We start from the raw sequence: 21,027 nt of genomic DNA on the forward strand, positions 1-21,027 counted from the left end.
CCTCAGTTCACCTCATGGCCTCTCTTTCCCCATGGACACAGCTTCTGAGCAGGTCCTGAAAGGGGGATGTCGGCAGCATCCAACATGAATCTCTCCTCTGCCTGGCCCCACTCCAGGCCCTCCACCAACATTCCCTTTTGTATTCCTGTCACCTGAAAGAGGAAGAGGGCACGACCAAGTCATAGGGGTGCCATGGGAGGGAGCCTGTCATGTTAGGAGCACTGGTGAGAGAGCTTGGTGTTGATTTCAGGGGTAGAGGTTGGCTTGCTGAGAGCACATCTATTGCTGCTTTACCATCATGGGCACCTAAGAGGATGGCATCCTCAGGGCTTCACCCTTCTGTGCCCGGCTTTGCGAAGTTGGGTAAGAAGGGGATGAAACTGCTTGTTCCTTGCCCATGTGTTGCTGGCACAAACACAGAGATAGTATGAGGGCTTATCACAGTGTGGGGGGTCAGGGGAAAATGAGTTAGGAGATGGGGATGTGTTAGTTAATTTGGAATCATTGCCAGAAACTGCACATCTCCCTGGCTATTTGACTCATAGGTGTGTGCTTGGTATGTGGGAGAGGGAGGATGACTTGGAGACTGGGATCCAAGCCCTTAAGACACATGAATTCTTGAGAGTAAGGAGTGAGTGGACCCAGAACACCTCCTTACGATGTATGACATGTTCTTCTGGCACGTACACGATATATTACACATGTTACTTGATCGATGCTAAATATTTTTTAAGTTTAGTATTGTCATGATGATAGAGATTATTTCCAAACTTTATGACCTAAAATCCCCTATTCTGCTACCCCTGAACATATTCTCAGGTATTACTGCCTGGCCCCAAAACTTTGTTGCAGTCATTCTGATTTTTTTTTTTTTTTAAAGGAGCAAATATAGCTGTGTTCAGCTTCCGGCTGCAGCGGAGATTTCTGCCAAGATTTTCGGCACACAGCTGAAATATGTTTTGTATTTTATGAGCTTTGGCTCATCGTGGAATTAAATAGCACTAATTACATGAATATAGACCAGCAAGGGAGACAACTGTTCACTTCCTGATTTTCCCTGGAACTGAGAAGGAAGAGAGGGGGTAGAGGGGCAAGGGGGGCCTGGGGCCCAACATCCCACTCGATGTTGGTGATAGCAGCACTGTCATTTGGCCGAGTAAGCCCCAAATAGCCCACTCCCCCACAGTGCCAATGTTTGGTGGGATTACAGGCTCCCTCGAGTGAAGACTCTGGGACCAGAAGGTGGGTGGCTGAGCTGTGGGGGCGGCTGTGACAGGGGCGGGTGGGAGTGGTCAGGCTTTTTATGAGTGGTGGGGTGGCTGGAAAGGTCCTGAGGCCCAAGGATCTGAGTGTGTGGACTTTCAGCTTGGTTTTTCCAAAACCTAGCATGCATTATCATTTGTAAACCCACTGACTGTTTTTACAGTTAGAAAAGTCTGAGAATTCATACCAGGCTGCGAAAGGGATTATTTCCATTTCCTTTTCTTACTTGCTACGAGTAGGAAATGAAATGGGTCAGATCACGCTGGCAGAGTCAACCTGTCGAGGGGTCTAAATTAAGCCCTTGGGTGAGCAGGGTGACGACAGTGGCGGGTGGGGGTGGGGGGTGTTCAATATATGGAGGCCTCCTGCTGTGGACTGAGGTCCTCAGCGGCCGGAAGAAGCAAAGGCCCTTCCTGGAAAGATCAGCTTGCTCATCGGGCTCAGTGAAATGGACAGCACCTGAGCTGTTAAAAGTGTCCTTGGTCCTCCTTATCTGAAGGAGAAAACAGACTCCAGGAGTGTGAATTAGATCCACTTAGCAGATGAGTAGCCTGGGTTCTCTGAGGGCAGGCTGTGGGATTCAACCCTGGCGGGCATTCCTGAGGCTCTCCGCAATTGACATTCGGGCAGCTAAAAAGGCAACTTAGACAAAGATGCAGAATCTTTGGAGAGAAACTTCAGCACCAGCTTTTTGTCTCCCAGTGAATGCTCCCGCCCCAGGCGTTGTAATCATCACATCATGTGGCTCTGACCTGCACCTCCGTAAAGGCCGTTTGTGGAAACTTCGCAACCTCGATGATGGCCGGCCTGTGTTCTGTGAAGCCTAAAACATTTCACTCTCATTGCTGGATTTAGCCCAAGAAGAAACTGGGTGATCTCTCTTTCTCATCCTATTTCCAGAAACACCATATTACAGATTGGGAAACTGAGGCAACAGGAAAGAAGGGCTGTCACTTAGCAGGACGTGGCTGGTGAGAATGACCATTTCTGATGCCTATAGTATCCTCGGTCATGGCGATTCTAAGAGGAGGCTTTTATGAGTGACACCGGCTGATGCATGACTGGCTGTGAGCTAAGAGCATCCCACTACTTCCCCTGACTATGAAAGGAGAGCAAGGAGCTTATCTGGGTGAGGACCACTGAATGTGGCTTTGCCTATTAGAGCCAGGCTGGAGAGGCTACGGGGAGTGTAGGTTGGAGTGGCAGGCAGGGTTGCAGTGAGCCTCCCGTCCCAATGAAAATATCAGCTGGACAAGCCTCAGGTCACATGCACAAGACAAGGCTTCCTGGAGAGGTGACTGTCTCCAGTCTGTGGTGACCCCATTGTCCACCCAGGTCTTGGGGCAGCAAAAGTAACAGCAAGTCGCCCTTTGCTACAGCTTAGCAACTTCCAGGGTGTCCCCCTATTTCTGTGTATCCAGAGACTAGTGGGTCCTTTTTGAAGACCAGGAGCCAGCACTCCTGGACAGACCCTGGCTAGAGTGTTCCTCATGGGCTGGGCAGGGGACAGTGGCCACATAGGTGCTAGGCTGTGCCATTTTGCAGAGCAGTTCTTGACATCAATTCCAGCTGGGGCATCTGACTCCAAATTCCTGGCTGGCCTGTTTCTTTAAGTGAGATGCTGGAAAGAAGTTTGGGATTCTGTCCTCCGCAAGCCAAGATCCTACGGAGAGTGCTGTGTTTTTAAAGCCTTGCCACTCTTGAAGTAAAGAAAGCCATTGCCTAGCGACTCCTCCGCCCCCAGGCACAGTGCCTGGAATCTCAAGGCGATCTCCACGTGGTGATGAAGAGTTTCACAGGGGGCTCCCTGGGTCTGGGCTGGAACTCCTGCTCAGCTCTGCTGGGGATGGCAGACTTTGCCAGGGAGAGGTGGTTTTGTACCCTGGGGGAACACCCTCCGGGCCAAGGACAAGGAGGCCTAGAGCGGGGAAAGGAAGGAGGGCGTGGAAATTGTGGATAAAGGTCTCAGGTCCAGCTGGGACCTGATCTCTGAATGGAGAGACTCACAGACTCAGTCTCCTGCAGAGGCTTCTTCCAGACTGGGACCAAAGGCTCTGTCCATGGTAATCACTTCTCCTCAGCCCCTTTTAATCAACTGGAAAGTAAGGATTAAGGGATCCCTGTGTAGCTGAGCTTGGTGCTGAATTTCCCTGGGACTGGGCTGGTTGCCTGGTAGTGCCGAGACTACGTCAGTGCCTGGCCCTCTGTCACTCCCTCTTCCCCATCTCTTATGCCCTTCTCCAGCCCTTCCATCAGTCATCAATTTCACAGTTCCTGTCCCTCAGGAGAGAAGCAGAGGCAGAGGGAAGCACGCTGGAAGAGGGCTCCCACGGCCACTGCTGGACTGTTGCTTTCTAGACTTACGCTGCGTTGTGGCTGAACTGACCCAACAGGGCCCCACCCACACTGAGACTGCCCAAGGCCAGCAGTGACCTTTTCTTGGGAAGACAGTTGTTTTGGTTTGACTTTCCCATCTAGTGGTAGTGAAGAGTTATGCTGTATCATCCCTACCCTCTGGCTCTTTCCTCTGATGAATGTGACACTCATTTCTGAGATGGTCAGCAACAAGGGGCAGGGGTGACAGTAAAGGCCGGGATGGATGTGGCTGCCGTGAGCTGGCCAAGTACATGAGGTCAGTTGTCCATCACAGGCCCCAGACTGTAGTAAGCTGCATGATTGGGCCATAGGTGGGTGTAAATAGAACTCTCCAGGAAAAGATGTAAAATAACTCATGGCTCCGACTTCTAGAAACCAAGTGTTTAAAGTGAAAAAACGCAGATGAAGAAAATATACCGATCTTACTGAAGATGTTATTCTGAATGCATGGATTACAGATTGGAGTTGAAATCTGCAAATGGCATGTGTCCATTTTGTTTGCATGGATCAATGGGTGTTTAGAGTTTCTTGGATGAAATGAGAGACCTGATGCTGCTCCCCAACTCCCTCAGTGCCCTCAGCTGCACACACACTTGCCTCCCTGGGCCCCAAACTTGGAAATGGCCATCGAGCAACATGGAAGATTTCTCTGTTCTGTAGATGTTAGCATGGCTGTCTCCTCTCTCTCTAGGCTTAGCCGCTTGCAATCTGGTTTTGGGAACAAGGGAAGGGGCTGCTGACACCTAAAGAGAACTCTCCCTAGGGCCAGAGCCTGATGTTCTACAAAGAGCAGAGACCTGGAGGCCCCAGCATTAGCTTTGAATCCCAGCTCTGAGATGGAGTGAGCTCTCTGTTTCTGTCTGTGAGTTAGGGTGAGGCTAACTGTTTTCACACACAAATCCATAGTTTCAGGATTATCACAGTCAAGGTTTCTTTCTTGTCCGGTGTTTCAAGTGGGTGCACAGATTTTTCATCAGGAGGCTCCACCATCCTATAGGGCAGGCGTCCCCAAACTATGGCCCGAGGGCCGCATGCGGCCCCTTGAGGCCATTTATCCAGCCCCCCGCCACACTTCAGGAAGGGGCACCTCTTTCATTGGTGGTCAGTGAGAGGAGCACAGTATGTGGTGGCCCTCCAACGGTCTGAGGGACAGTGAACTGGCCCCCTGTGTAAAACGTTTGGGGACGCCTGCTATAGGGCCTCAGGGTCCTCTTTAGCTGGATGGTGAAATAAACTGTAGAGAAGGCATACTTATTTCTTCCCTTCTTTGGCATGGAATGTCGCCATGACCTCACTATTCACAGTCTCACCTGGATACCACGTGGAAATGGAGAGGCTGGGAAATGTCGTCCATATCTGGTAGCCACCTCTCGATGACATCATACTAGCAGCCTCATGCATGCCATGTTTTTGATGAAAAGTTAACTTCTCCCCAACCCACCTGCACAATTGTGATCAAGTGACGTGTTGCACAGTGTTGTAGGAAGGACTAAGGGAGGTGATAAAGTTCAAGGTTTTTTAGCAGTGGCTGGGAAGGGGAGGATCTGCTGAGCTTGCCAGTGGGACAGATAGAGGGGCCTCTAGAAGCCCCTCAGCTCCTGGCGAGCAGGGACACTTTTGTTGTTGTTGTTTGAGATGGAGTCTTGCTCTGTCACCCAGGCTGCAGTGCAGTGGTGCAATCTCAGCTCACTGCTGCCGCCTCTGCCTCCCTGGTTCAAGTGATTCTCCTGCCTCAGCCTCCCAAGTAGCTGGGACTACAGGCATGTGCCACCACATCCAGCTATTTTTTTTTTTTTTTTTTTGGTGGAGATGGGGTTTCACCACGTTGGCCAGGCTGGTCTTGAACTCCTGACCTCAAGTGATCCACCCACCTTGGCCTCCCAAAGTGCTGGGATTATAGGTGTGAGCTACCATGCTTGGCAGGGACACTGTTTTCTGCTCTGGACTATCTCTACCCTTTGCACCTAGCTCAGAATTCCTCATGTGGTATGTGCTCCATCAGTAGTCATTGGCTGAATACACGAGTGCATGCTGACTTCCAGCAACTGGTATCTGCTGCATTGTGGCTGTTTTCTGTTGTCTGTTTTCCATGCTGCATTTTTACTTTCAGGCTCAGCCTCTTCTATTCAACCAGGTCCATACTGATTTCCTTTGCTGCATAGGGCAGTGGTTCTCAAAGCCCAATTTGCTAATACAAGATGACTTTTTATGATATCCCAGCTGGTGGACTGGTTGGTCTCAATGAAATCATGTACAAAAGATGTCATTTCTCTGATGCATTTGAACTCATGTTTTAAAAGGACAAAATGGAGTATTTTAAGTATTTACAAGCCCTGGTTTACAATAGGGTACAACCAGTTTTTTAGGTTGGTCCCTGTTTAAACTGGCTGGCTTGAAATTGACTTCGTACTTTAGCCGTACATGATACCCACTGCCATCTCATATACTCTGCTATGGAGCATTCATTCATTCATTCATTCACATGTTCCCAAACATCTATTGCATACCTACTGTGTTTCAGGCTCTGAGTTTAGAACTGGAGAAAAGACTGGTAAAATATAATCCTTGTCCTCAAGGAGCTCCTATTTTTAGACTTGGGGACAGCATCAATGGACAAATATAAGAGTTTGTAAAATGTGAGATTCTGGTTCCTGCACTAATGTATAGTAGGGGCATCTTAGTGGCTTGAACGGAGGAGGTTTCATGTGAACAATGAGTCTAACTCAGGGCATGGAGGCATAAATAGGTGAAGACTTCCCAAGAGCCCTGCAGGTGCAGCTCTTAAAGCAAATGCTCAGCAGATAGGGAAGGGTTGTGTTTGATTCGGAAAGTTGGTACGTACACATGCACGCACATGCATACGCCCTCAAACATCACCTGGGATTATGCCTCGCTATCTGTAAAACCATAGTTTATCTCTGTGGGCAACAAGAGGCACAAATCTGTTTGGCTTGCTCAGTTGATCACACGGATAATAGTCTATTAGAGAGGCTGTGGTGGGAGACACTGTACTTGTTGGGCTTTTTCTGTGTACGGGTTAGGATTCTTATGTTGACAAGTGTCAGAAAAATGAACTCAAACTGGTTTCTGCAAAAGGGGATTTTTTGGGGGGGGGGATCACATAACTGGAAAGTACAGGCATAGAGCTGGCTGCAGTGGACACTATCGAGACATTTATAGGATGTTGCCCAGGCCGGGGACCCGGTACTCTCTATCCTTTGGCTTAGTTCTGCTCTCCTCAGTACTTTGGCTTCATTCTTCCAGGCTCCTGCCCCCTGATCCCACCCCTGTGATTACAAGATGGCACCAGTGGTTCTTAGGTCCTTGTCTCTCCAAGGTCACATCTTGTGGAAGAGCTAGAACTTTCTTCCCAAGTATCTCCATCCAAAGCCTGTTGCTTGTCAGAGCTCTGAATTTAACCAGTTTCTCATTCCTGAGCCAATCACTATGCTCTCCCAACCCCTGCTCTGTGCTGAGTGGCTCAGGCCTTGAACCAGAGGTCAAGTCAATTCCAGCAGAAGTGTTTGGGCTGAGAGAGGGCAAAGGCGCAGATGCCCAGAGGATGCGTAAATGATAGCAGAAGTAACTGTCTCTGAAAGTGTGTTTCAAATTTTTTTGACCATGACTGTATTCATTGTGCTTCTTCAAAGAAGACAGAACCAAGAGGGTGTGTGTGTGTGTGTGTGTGTGTGTGTAGAGACAGAGATTGATTTAAGGAATTGGCTCACACAATTTTGGAGGCACCAAGTTCAAAACCTTTAGGGTGGACCTGTAGATGGGAGACTCAGAGAAGAGCCATTGTTATATCCAAGTCCAATGGCCATCTGCTGGTGAATTTCCTACTTGCTCAGAGGTGGCCAGTCTTTCATTCTATTCATGACCTTCAACTGATTGGATGAGGCCCACCCACATTATAGAGGGCAATCTGCTTTACTCAAAGTCCACTGATCTAAATGTTAATTTTATCCCAAGACACCCTCTCAGAAATATCCAGAATAATGTTTGATCAACTATCTGGGCACCATGGCTCAGCCTATTTGACAAAATTAACCATTGCAGGGACCCAGTTACATTATACATGTTTACATCACATTCAATATGTAGTATGCCATATACTGGGTAAAACAAGTCTCACCAAACAGTGCTTATTTTTTCTATGTGACATACTAATATTTCCCCTTCTATTTTATCTCATTAAGAAGAGTACCTGGCTGAGTGTGGTGGCTCACATCTGGAATCCCAGCACTCTGGGAGACTGAGGTGGGTGGATCACTTGAGGTCAGGAGTTAGAGACCAGCCTGACCAACATGTTGAAACCCCATCTCTACTGAAAATATAAAAATTAGCCAGGGATGGTGGTAGGCACCTGTAATCCCAGCTACTTGGGAGGCTAAGGCAGGAGAATTGCTTGAACCCCCAGGAGGCGGAGGTTGCAGTGAGCCGAAATCATGCCACTGCATTCCAGCCTGGGCAACAGAGGGAGACTCCATCTCAACAAACAAACAAAACAAAACACCTGTAACTCACCTAATACATGGTGTATTGTGACTTGAATTTTGAAATGCCATCCTAGGACACATTTTCTGAGAATCTGTTACCCCATAGCAAAAGATCTGAGGACCGGGACTATCCAGGGGGCCAGGAAATGTACTGTGAACAATTGAGTGAGACTTGAAGAGCTCAACTCTCCAATGCCCAATGTGACGGTGTGTGATCTCAGCCAAGACCCGTACCTGTTCAAGCCTCGGTTTCCTTATCTCTAAAGGGGGCATTACTTATAAATACCTCATCCACCTAACAGAGTTGTCATGAACAAGAAATTCAGAACAAGGTAATATCCATGAAAACACTTAGTAAACTCTAAAGTAATTTCACAGGGTAATTGCTATTTTAAATGACTCTATAATAACTTTTCTCTCTACCACTCAGGAATCTGAGAGGATGGTGCTATTTCATGAAAATTAGTTTCAGTTCTTTGAAACTTGCTGCCTAAAACAAAGACAGCCCCAATTTCTTTAATCAAAATGATGATCAGCTTCTAAAGATGAGTCCCATCTCCCCTGTGACTACTCCAAATTAAAATCTGATTTCAAAGAAGGAAAACTTAGTGTGTTTGGGTTGGGTTTGGGGAATCTTTCAGTTATACTGCCTTCTGGCCTACCCTATGTAGTTCGGTGAATCCTTTGGGGTCGTTGTTGAGGGTTATTTGTTCCCATTACTTGCCTTTAAAAATTGGAGTTGGGCTGAATGTAGTTTCCGATACTTCGTTTTGAAACTAGCTGAATGGTGACTTGAGAGTGAAATGGTGGGTAGGCTCTGAAATTGGGGTGGGGTTTTCCCAGGTTGGGGTTGCCACTTACAAGAATTGATGTCCTGGAAGTGTATCCCCCGACCTTGGGGGCCAATCTGGCTCTCGCAAAATGGTGGGTAGGCTCTGAAATTGGGGTGGTGTTTTCCAGGTTGGGGTTACTGCTTACAAGAATTGATGTCCTGGAAGGGAATCCCCCTCCCCAACCCCACCCCAAGCCAATCTGGCTCTCACTTTGCCAGATTGGAAAGCATTAGGCAGCTCCGGGAGGCAAGGGGCTGGTGGCTCTGCGTATCTGTGGGTCTCAAGCTGGGTGGGAAGATCACCTCTGTGGTGGTGCCTTGCAGGGTCTTCGGTGAGGCAAACTGGAGCTCACATCCTTATTTTCTCCTTTTCTCCTCCATCTTTTTCTTATTTGTTTCCTAATCAGTCTCTTTGGTGGTGTGTAAAATGAGGCTGGTTGTTCCAAGCACACATTACTGTTTCTGTGGGCCCCCCTCCTCTCTGGGTCTCATGATCTCACCATCCCCAGATGAGGGTGATAAGTGTTTGAGATGCATAACGGTGTCTCATTTTGGTGCCTAATACAAGATGCAGAATGAGCCATGGCACCTTTCTGCTCAGTAAATTCACAATTGCAGGCTTCCTTGTCTTGCCTCTTGCAGACTAGAGAGCTGTTGATTGGTCCTGAGTCCATGTGTGTGTACAGCAAGGTGGGCCGTGGGGTAGGTGCCCTTTCCCCAGCATATGGCAGGTTCCAATACAGAGACTGTACAAAGTTCCCTCCTCCAAAAAGTTGGTGGCTGAGTCCCGACCTGCACCTGCCTGTCTGGAAGGGGGATTATCAGCCTTGCTGGAATTTGGTTGTTGGCAGAGATGTTTTGAGAGCCCTGTTAGCCAGCAGAGCATATGGTGCGCAAAGAGCAGTCTCTCTTCAGACAAAAGCTGGGATCAGCTGCTGGAGTGAGTTCACATTAAGTCAGAAGAGAGGCCAGGGTGATGGAAAGAGCATGAAACAGACAGTGTGAGATCCGATCTTACGCTGCCTTCAACTCAATGTGTGACCTATTACAGTTTCATCTGACCTCTTGGATTTCAACCTCTTTGTCTCTAAAATCAGGGATTGGGAATCACTAAACTGGATTATCTCTTTCGGATCAAAAACTTCCAGATTCTTCTTTGATATTTGAATTTGCACAAGGAATTCAAGGTGAACCATCTTGATTCTTCATTACTCATCTTGAGATGTACCACCTCATTATCATAATCCTAATCGTTCTAATCCTATTTCAATCTTGCTAACAATAACAACAAGAGCAATTATCATTTCCTAAGCACTTACTTTGTGCTGAGCAGAGACTCTGTGCAGCTGCTGGTTTATGGTCATTAATACTTTCAGAGGTAAACCACAGAACTCACCTGATGAGTGTTATCTACTGGCTTAACCCCTGCAGGTCAGAGAGGGCTTTGGTTTTCTCCTGATACTGGCAGGTGATATCCCGGGATTGCTGTGTTTCGGGCTTACATGGGTTAACAGGGGCTTCTGAGTGCTCTATCTTCTGGGCTCTGGAATTGTGTGTTTCTAGAAAAGTATGGGTTTTGCAGTGATTGGAACCTGGACTTAAAACCCAGTTCTGCTATATATCAGCCAGTGTCCTTGCAGAGCTAAAGTTTCCTCACCTGAAAAATGAATAAGACAATCAATCCTGACCCCAGAGAACAGTGGTGAGGACTGTGTGAGCCAAGCTATGTGAGAATATATGCACGGGCTCTGGGGTGCAGCAAATGCTCCACAAATGTTGATATTCCTCTAGGCTTCCAGCCCCTCTTTCTACCAGTCAAGAAGTAGTTGCTGACCCTCTTCTATATGTCTGGCTATGAATGTGTCGATAAGCAAGACAGATCCAGCCCTGCCCTTGCGGTACTCTCAGCTCCAAACTCTCCTTCTGCAGGCTAAGGCCAAATGGAAAGGGAGAGGCTCCTCTCTGGGGGACTTTGTTCTTTTCCTTTACTATTTCATGTCTTTCTTCAACACTGTGCGTTTCAGTCTCAACTTCCCAGTGACATCCTGGCAAGGCTGCGGGCTCTCTGTTTTCAGCCTCATCTACCTGATTCATTCATGAACCGTGTTCTCAGGATGTATTCTTCCTTGTACACACTCTGGTGTGATATGCCCATGCTTCTGCTGTGTGGACCCCTCCCCCAGAAGGCCTTTCCCTTTGTGCTCTGCCTGTCTTCTCCGAGTTCACGGCTCAGCCCAAATTCCATGCCCTCCCCAAGGCAGCCTGCTTCTTGCTCTCTCTTACCCCGAGTTAGAAGTCTTCTTTCCTCCTAGGAACTTCCAAAGCACTGTTGCGTGCCTTGCGACTTTTCGTCATACACATCAATTCAGGTTCTCTCGGTATCTGCCTGATTTGACTGTGTGTTCTTTGAGGATCTGATCCTTGGGTCCCACAGCGTCTTGCACATTGTTTCTTTTTTTTTTTTTATGTATTCTGAGTAAACCTTTGCCATATGGGTGAATGAATGAAGGCCCTTGGCTGGCCGCACTGCTGTTAGCTGTGGTGTGCTCCATTCGCTGGTCTACCTCCTCTGAGGCTGACTGGAGAAGACCTGTGCTTTTCATTAGGATGGCGGCTGACAGTGCGAAGTCCTTATTTGGTTTTCTTCCTTCTTCTCTTGGTTTCTGTCTAACCTACGGCTTACTCCCTGCTGGGGAATTTTCTATCGCTTAGTGGCCTACCTCTTCTCATTCACCATTCTTGAGGTATTTGGCGGTGAATGAGAAAAATAACACAGAGCCGAGATGCCCCCATATAGGATGTTGGCAGCTCCTGCCCCGAATTCTCCCAGACTGGAAGGAACACAAAGCTGTGTTTGTGGGAACACACGCAGAAAGCATCTTGAATAGAAGGATACCCTCAGGACGGGAGACGATCTTTTCTCAGGGAGATTTTTATTTATTTGTTTATTTGGCCACTTCTTAAAGCATTTCTTCTCTCCCTTTAATGAAAACCTCTCAGAGGAGGCCCTGCTAGGGAAGGAAGCCAAGATCTGCCCTGTTAAAAATGACATTAGGGCTCAGGGCTGGGCAGCAAACCTAGAGGACCTGGTTGCCACTGCAGTGGGTTTTAAATTTGGCCTCTTCATCCAGCAGAGGAGGCACAGAGGAAAGGTTTCTCCTGCAGTAGTAGATACAGACACAGAGAACCAGAGGCAGTGGACATAATGGATAGTGCCCAAGAAGGAATCAACCTTGACTCTTCTGCTGCACGGGAAGGGATCACAGTACAGCCCCATCCGTGCAAGGCTGGGGTGAACTGAGATGGTTTAGCAGTTAAGATTGTGAATCTGCACACATTCACACTACTCAGATTGGAAGCTACGTCTACCACTTTTAGCTGTGCAACTTACACAACTTCCGTAAGCTCGCTTTCCTTAGCTGTAAAATGTGGATACAATAGGACGTACTTTGGAGGTCTGCCGGTCAGGGTTCCAGCAGGTAATAGACAGCACACACAGTTTTGGTCCTTTGAGAAAAGGTTGATAAAGGGGCTATTCATAAAAGTGTGGCTTTTGGGCTGGGCACGATGGCTTATGCCTATAGTCCCAGCACTTTGGGAGGCCAAGGCAGGCAGATCACTAGGTCAAGAGATCAAGACCATCCTGGCCAACATGGTGAAACCCCATCTCTACTAAAAATAAAAAAAACGTTAGCTGGGCATGGTCATGTGCACCTGTAGTTCCAGCTACTCGGGGGGCTGATACAGGAGGATCACTTGAACCCGGGAGGCAGAGGTTTCAGTGAGCCAAGATCATGCCACTGCATTTTGGCCTGGAGACATAGTGAGACTCCGTCTCAAAAAAAAAAAAAAAAAAAAAAAAAAAAAGAAAAGAAAACAAAGTGTGGCTCTTTAAGGGGCAGTGCAGTACGGGGGATAGTAACCGTGAGGTCCCTATTACCACCTCTACAGTCAGATGGGGTCCAGCAGCAGGTGGTTCACAGAGCCTGAAGACAGAGAAACTGTGTGGAGAGACCTCCTGTGGGGAACACCAGACAAAGCTTGCAGCTTGTACACGCAGCCCTGCCTCCTGCCTTGCCTCCCTCCCTCCCTCTGCTCCTCCAGTCAGCCTTTTGCGGATGCTGCCTGCTGGTGGCACCTGACCCAGCTGACAGTGCTGGACAGTGTCTGACACAAATTCAGGCACTCAGTGGATAATGGCTGTTGATCATGATCATCATCACTGCTATTATTATCGTGTCATTATCATCACCACCATTATCATTACTGATGTGTCCTCCTGGGGCTGCTGCCACCCGGCTCTGTGTCACATGCTCGTGGTGGGGGCTGACTCAGCCAGTGTCCGGCACCCCCCAGTGCAGCTCTGCTCAGTGTGTGCAGAATGTTTTGAAAGTCCAGGCAGACAAGCTGTGGGGTGAAATGAAGCTTCTGGTATTGCTCTCCAGCTCACAGTCTTCCCTCTCTCCAGCAGGGGAGTCTGCACTACTGAGTCCTGGCCCTCCGAGGGGACAACCGTGTCTAAGTGCTGCTGTGACGCCGGGACCCGCCTCTGCCATGAGAGCCATGCCCTGGAACTGGACCTGCCTGCTCTCCCACCTCCTCATGGTGGGCATGGGCTCCTCCACTCTGCTCACCCGGCAGCCAGCCCCGCCGTCCCAGAAGCAGCGGTCATTTGTCACGTTCCAAGGGGAGCCCGCCGAGGGTTTCAATCACCTGGTGGTGGACGAGAGGACGGGACACATTTACTTGGGGGCTGTCAATCGGATTTACAAGCTCTCCAGTGACCTGAAGGTCCTGGTGACGCATGAGACAGGGCCGGACGAGGACAACCCCAAGTGTTACCCACCCCGCATCGTCCAGACCTGCAACGAGCCCCTGACCACCACCAACAATGTCAACAAGATGCTCCTCATAGACTACAAGGAGAACAGGCTGATTGCCTGTGGGAGCCTGTACCAAGGCATCTGTAAGCTGCTGAGGCTGGAGGACCTCTTCAAGCTGGGGGAGCCTTACCATAAGAAGGAGCACTATCTGTCAGGTGTCAACGAGAGCGGCTCGGTCTTCGGAGTGATTGTCTCCTACAGCAACCTGGATGACAAGCTGTTCATTGCCACAGCAGTGGACGGGAAGCCAGAGTATTTTCCCACCATCTCCAGCCGGAAACTGACCAAGAACTCCGAGGCGGATGGCATGTTCGCGTACGTCTTCCACGATGAGTTCGTGGCCTCCATGATTAAGATCCCTTCGGACACCTTCACCATCATCCCTGACTTTGATATCTACTATGTCTATGGTTTCAGCAGTGGTAACTTTGTCTACTTTTTGACGCTCCAACCTGAGATGGTGTCTCCCCCGGGCTCCACCACCAAGGAGCAGGTATATACATCCAAACTCGTGAGGCTTTGCAAGGAGGACACGGCCTTCAACTCCTACGTAGAGGTGCCCATTGGCTGTGAGCACAGCGGCGTGGAGTACCGCCTGCTGCAGGCTGCCTACCTGTCCAAAGCAGGGGCCATGCTTGGCAGGACCCTCGGAGTCCGTCCAGACGATGACCTGCTCTTCACCGTCTTCTCCAAGGGCCAGAAGCGGAAAATGAAATCCCTGGACGAGTCAGCCCTGTGTATCTTCATCTTGAAGCAGATCAATGACCGCATTAAGGGGCGGCTGCAGTCCTGCTACCGGGGCGAGGGCACACTGGACCTGGCCTGGCTTAAGGTGAAGGACATCCCCTGCAGCAGTGCGGTGAGTCCAGGGACCGTTGCGGGCTGGGATGGTGGGAGTGTAGGATGAGAACCCCAGCCTTGTAGCCCGCATGGGGTGTGTATCAACCTCCTTCCCCTTTCGCAGATGAGGCGAGTATATCCTGTCCCACCTCTGAGTCTCATTGGACCCTGAGTCCAAAGCATTCTGCAACTATGACATTGACTGTATAAGAGTCAGAGTGGGTGCTAAAACGTAAATTCCCATCAGAGTATTTTTCTCTGCACCATATTGGCTCACTGGTTATGAGAGGGAGTGCTGGGAATAGGTAAGAACTGTGTCAAATGGATGTCATAGGGACCAGGCATGGCTGGAGTCTAGATCACAGTGTGCTGCAGTGCACGACACACACATACCCTTTGCACTCACTGAGCCTCCAAATAACTTTCCTGGGAGCTTAAATAAAACCATAGGGTGGGGGAGAGGCGAATGTGAGGAGTCATCCTACATTTGGGATAGATACGGAATTTCCGGACAGGCGTGTTTTAGCTCTTTGCATGCCTTTAGGAAATGCTAAGTGGGAGCACAGTCAGGTAAGAGTGCAGTGAACACACAGAGGAAGCAAAGCCAAGTTGGAAAAGGGATGGGAAGGGACAAATCGTGTTTATTGAGCATCTTCTGTGTGCACAGTGCCTTGAAAGAGACATGGGACAAGGTCAGGAAGCAGCCGGAGAGCAGCGTGGATGATGGGAGAGCTGCGGGACCCAGAGGGAGAGCAGGAGAAGGGCTGGCTTAGGGATCTTTGCATGGCTTTGTGGGTATGGCCTTGCTGGGTGACCCCAGGTGAAGCGGGGGACACAGCTTCCTGCCTGTCACAGCCTAGCTCACCTGTGCCCCACCATGAAAAGCATCTGCCTTCTTTTGTCTTGACTCTGTTCCTCTTCACAGTGGTCCTGTTTTTTCACAATTCTTCTTTGGGTGACTTGGATGGCTCGGCTCTCAGCATCTCCTGTGTTCTTGTCCATTTCCTTTTGTAACTGTGCATTTTAAAGATTATGAACCTAGTTTCAGAACATCAATTCTGTAATTTTAATTTGGGGAGAAGAAGAAAGGAAAATGCATTCATCAGACAGAAGTACGCATCCATATGATGTGATTCTTGACTCCTTAAACTTGAGTGGAGTTCCAGATTAGGAAATGTATTTCGGTTGATTTAAAAAGTGTAAGTTTCTCTTCATAAAGTATAAGTACATGCCAGGCAGATCTTGGAGGGGACTGGCATCCTCCCCAGCCAGAGTGTGGAAAGGCCATCACTCCCATCTTTGGGATTTGGGTTGGAGGCAGGGAAGAGGGAGGAGAAAGTTGGTGCTCTGGCACTTAGGCTCAGGCTGTTTCCCATTGTCAAGTCTTCCAGACACTGGGCTGGCTGAAACTAAAAGATGTCATCTCTTCTGGGAGGTCTTGAAAAGCCAGGAGTCCCCGATGTCACAAAGGAAATAGGAGAGGTGCTTTGGACCAAGCAGGGCATCAAAAAGTTGACAAATCAGAGGCAGACCAGAGAATGGAGGGGACTCCACTGTATCTACTGAGCCTTCCTAGCAGGTGTCTTAACCTTTGGGAATGCCTCCTGGAGCCCTTTGCTTGGGGCCTGTAGCTGAGCCACTTAAGAGAGTCCATGAGACAGGGCTGTGAACTTGTGGGGGCATGGACTGCTCCCAGATGAAGGCAGCTAGTGACAGAGACTGTACTGGACATATGTCTGTTACACACTCAAACACAAGTCCATGGGTGAGATGTGTCAGAATGTTGGTGTTGAGAAAGCCCTTCGAGAGCCTTGGCCTAACATTTCATTTTCCATCTGAGCACTTGGAGACTCAGCAAGGTGAATGAATTGCCCAAGGTCACACTAGGAGTGAGTGGCAGAGCCAGCGTTTGAAAAGAATCCCCCTTGTCTGCAGGACACCCACACATGCGTACACATGATAAATTCCCCGCGAGCATGCACGCAGATGCAGGCCTATGTTAGAAGATGACAAGTTTATGCTGTGTGCATGTTAAACAATGACTAGTTCTTTTGAGATCAGAGGGGTTGGCAATCTCTGACACTTTCCTGTAGAAAACTTGCTTCAACCCCTGCCTTTTTGGGTGATGCTTTTGGGAGCAAAATGAGCTGCAGGGATCCGTCTGGCTGCCCGTGGGCAAGTGTTCGTGCTGCCCTTGTTTCTTGCCACAATACAAAAAGCCAAGTTCATCATGGAAGAGCTGCAGGTGCTAACACCGTGTGGTAGCCTTGGAGAGAACAGAGAGAAAACAGCTTTGCAAGACAGGCTAATGCCAGGACAGGCAGTCATGGAGCCCAGATAACAAGCTTTTGATTTTTCTTTTGGCTTTAATTAGCCCTTTCAAGTTACCGGCAAGTTCAGGGCCGAGAGTAGAAAGAAGGCCAGAAACTCTGCACAGGGCTGGGCTGTCTCCCCAGCCAGTCTGAAAAAGGCCAGGCTGGCTTTTTATGCACAGTATCAGTTTCCTTTGATTTGGCAGATACCCGAGTTCCTTTGCTCCAGCCCTCCTGTGACCATTCGTTTGGACTTGGCTCAGACTACACATGTTTCATGTGACATCAGCCAGGCCAGGCTCCGTGCTGCCCTGATGGTACCATTTGCAAACCCAGCTATTCCTTAACCCAGGCATCCCCAGACTTTTTACACAGGGGGCCAGTTCACTGTCCCTCAGACCGTTGGAGGGCCGCCACATACTGTGCTCCTCTCACTGACCACCAGTGAAAGAGGTGCCCCTTCCTGAAGTGCGGCGGGGGGCCAGATAAATGGCCTCAGGGGGCCGCATGTGGCCCGCGGGCCATAGTTTGGGGACGCCTGCCTTAACCCGTTCACAAGGCTGTTGGGTTGGTTTCCTTGTTCCCTTCCTGACTAGAGGTGGAGGATGAACAAGATGAAAGTCTGGAGTTCTCTCTTGTCACGGAGTCTGATGCTCCCTCGAGCCCCGTGAAGTGGGAACCCAGTCCCAGATGACCTCTGTCCTGTGGTGTTTCTGCTGTAGGAAGATGGCAGAGGGAAGGGCAAGGCCCAGGAGGCTGGCTTTTAGGACTTGTGTTTTGTGGGGTAAGGGGTCCCCTGTGCGTTTTATCATAGTTACTACTCTAAAAGCTTGAAGGGATGTGACTAGCAATGGATGTCAAGTGTGCTTCACGTCGTGGCATCTCTCCAAGTTGGAATGCCTCCCATGAGGCTCTTCAGGCTTTTCTAGCCCTTTCCACCTCCAGAGACTCACATTCTTCCCCGTGAACTCACGCCTCCAGAAATCAGAGCTGGGATCTGCATAACTCCCAGGCCACCTGCCTACTTCACAAGGTCCCAGCACCTGCTTGGGCTGTGTTCATCTGGGGGACGGGAAGGAATGGGAAGAAGAGTGCCTACTGTAAGGCCCCCGCTGCCAGGGAGCATCCACAGAGCACTGGGCAGGCTGGAGCCTGAGGACCAGGCAGAAGGAAAGGTCTTGGGCTGTGGGGGTGGAACTTGCTGACCTGCAGCCCCCAGAGAGCTCAACAGTGCCCCAGCTCCAGGTGAATCGGCGAAGGCTGGCTGTGCTCCAGTCAGAGATGAGGGCTGGTCAGCCAGCAGTGGCCTCCTCATGGGACTGTGTTGCTCTGGACGTAAACAGACCTGTTGGAAATGCATATTGCTGAGAGGGCACTGGGTGTGGAGGTGGGGGAAGCAGCTGGGGCTTTCTGGTGTCTGTGGGGCTGGGAGCAGCAGCTTCCGCCTTCACCTTCTGAGCTGTGCTTTATCCCTGTCCTGGCCTTTCTCCAGCCTGGGTGGGGAGAGGTCTCCCAGAGCAAGTGGGTTAGTATCTGAAAGTAACTCTAAGGATCTCATATGGACATGGGTATGAGGGGGGACCTAGAAGGTCTGTCAGGGCCCCAGTTTGTCTTAGGACTCGGGACTAGAGGTCAAGCTGAGACTGATTTGCTAATGAGCACTCACTTGGGGAATGGCAGTGATTTCATGTCTGTTTCTGTGACTTATCCCTGGTGCATCTCTATTCCCAGCCCCCTTTGAAGGCTGCCCCCAGGCTTCCTGAGACCCCCCGTCTGCAGAGCATGTGACAGACAGTAAAGCCGAGGAACCCACACCTGTGGCTTCTGTCATGTGCCAGGGCCTTATGCAGGAGGTGACAGCTCTCTGTCCTTCTCTGGGGGACCTGACCCCTCTTGACTTGGAGTGGGCAGCTGGCTGGAGAAGATGCTGGGTTTGACCAGGCACCCGGCCTCCTGGAATCTCCCAGACATAGGGTTACCTATACCTTCTGTCACTTCTTCAGCCTTCTGGGGCAACCTCACCCAACACTAATGAACTAGTGCCTCCAAATAAATGAATGAATGGCAAAAAACATGTATGAAGCCCTAGGAAAGGGCTTGGCAATGCACTCCCTCCTGGTGGATACCAAGCATCATGGAATGGCATCTGTCTCCAGGAGCCACACAGTGGAGGAGAGAGATGGACACCAGCAGTCATTATGGCCCGGGGGGATGGGGACAATGGCTGTGGTCATGGGAGTTACCGTCATCAACTCCACTTCAATCTTCTCTGACTCTGGAAACGACTGAGCCATGGGTATGGGAGTCAGGTAGTCTTGGCCGTAGTACCAATTAGGCTGTATGGAGAAAAGTGGCCTGCTGGAGATGCAGAAATGAGCTTCTCAATGTTCCTGTCAAGCCTTGACCTGAGTGTTCTTCAACTAGAAAGTTTAGATCCTTGGAGTAGAAACTATTATCCAGAATCATTGACACACACCTGTCAAACCCCACTGGTGGGAGCAGAGGGCAGAGGCCTCCTGGCTGTCTGGAAATAACACCCTAGAGTTTCGCATGGTACCTGATGGCTAATGAGGGCTTTATCACCCCTGTTTTTCTCGTGACAGTACTCCTATAGGATCATGGAAGGACAGGCATCCTCTGCATTTGAGGGAACAGAGAAACGGAAAACTCAAGTGCTTCAGTCGAGGTTACATAATGAGTAGCCTGAAAGCTGCTCTGTATCCTAATTCTCAGCCTGGTCCTCTTCTCGCGGTGCTTCACAAGGGTGTGCTGGTAGCATCCGGGGTGGACAGTTCATGGTGCAGGGACTGGCTGATACTGTAGGCTATTTGTGATCCGGGGTCCTAGACTGCTGAGCGCCCGTGGACGTTCCTGGCCACCGTGAGACTAGAAATCCTCTCACGTTTCCAGAAGCCTCTCGTTGAGAACCATTGCTAGACCCAGCTCCCACCTGACTCTGGAGTTTACCCCCAAGCCCTGTGCAGTCCCACAAGGGCCACACAGGCACAGGAAACAGAGCTCTTCCTTTTTAACCCGCAACTCCCCTTCCTGCCCTGCTGTGTGTATGACTGGGCGGTGTCAGGGGTCCCCTTCCCACGTGCCGTTCCTTTGATTCACTGGTTTCCTGGGCATGGCAGTTCTGAGCAGGAGACAGGGTCACCCCTTTGGACTCAGGCTGCCTCATGTCCCAGTCTGCATGGTCACTCAGGTTGGTCTGGCGCCTGAGATCCTGAAACTCCATGAAAGTGAGCATCCGGAATGGCCAGGCAGGCATCCCAGGCTCCGGGGCCTGGCTTCTGCAGGTCTTATTGGGGTGTTTTCTTTTCCCTGTCAGCAGGAAGCACAGCTCAGACTCGATGGAGTTGTATCCTGTTGTTTACGGCGTTAGACAAGGCTTGCTCTTTCTGCTCAGCCCTTGTCCTCTCTCAGACCAGGAACTCCTCCTCTTCCCTGCCCCATCCCGCCCCTCTCATCTCCACTACACTTGCCACACACTGCGGCCCATGCCACACTCACGTCCCAATAAATGCACGCATCAAAACATCTCACACATTGGTCTGAGTGCCCACCTGTCACGGCCCATGACCCTGTATTCCAGATTTCTTATTTAGCACTGGGTGCCTGACTTGTCACAGCCCCAATCTTTATAGAATGAAGTCTTCCCACTCTCTCTTGGAGATGGCTCCTGTCTCAGGTATGTAGGTGACCGGCGCACCCACCTCCCTCTTTTCAACCAGCAGAGTTTGCAGTGAAAGTCCCATCCCAGCCTAGTGTGTGCAGTGCTTTGTGTGATGGGTGGCTGGGCCCTGGGCAATGTTTTGGGTCTGGTGGGAGCAAAGTTGAGGTTGGCTTCCTAGGCTGGATGTAATCTCCCAGGGTGTCCACCTTGGAGGCCACTGGGTCAGAGCAGGGAGTGAGGTGGGACCCAGGAGTCACACAGACTGAATTTTAACACAGATAGCTGCCAGGAGAGCTCGGCACAGAGTTAGAGTTGAGGATGTGGGGCCTCACAATACTGAGAT

The 21,027-nt window shown here is 50.0% G+C and overlaps 1 protein-coding gene across 2 annotated transcripts in view; it reads left to right on the top strand.

The window, feature by feature from the left end:
* Positions 1 to 21,027, top strand: part of PLXNA4 (plexin A4) — a 466,285-nt gene that overhangs the window by 53,324 nt on the left and 391,934 nt on the right. The window contains exon 2 of one of the 2 annotated variants that reach the window (XM_039472947.2): positions 13,439 to 14,712. In XM_039472947.2, the coding sequence (XP_039328881.1) occupies positions 13,525 to 14,712 (1,188 nt within the window). In that variant the 5' untranslated portion in view covers positions 13,439 to 13,524. The remainder of the gene's footprint in view (positions 1 to 13,438; positions 14,713 to 21,027) is intronic. The other variant, XM_074379046.1, reaches the window with a different exon arrangement.

This window comes from Saimiri boliviensis, chromosome 10, assembly GCF_048565385.1.
Source record: "Saimiri boliviensis isolate mSaiBol1 chromosome 10, mSaiBol1.pri, whole genome shotgun sequence".
Lineage (NCBI taxonomy): Eukaryota > Metazoa > Chordata > Mammalia > Primates > Cebidae > Saimiri > Saimiri boliviensis.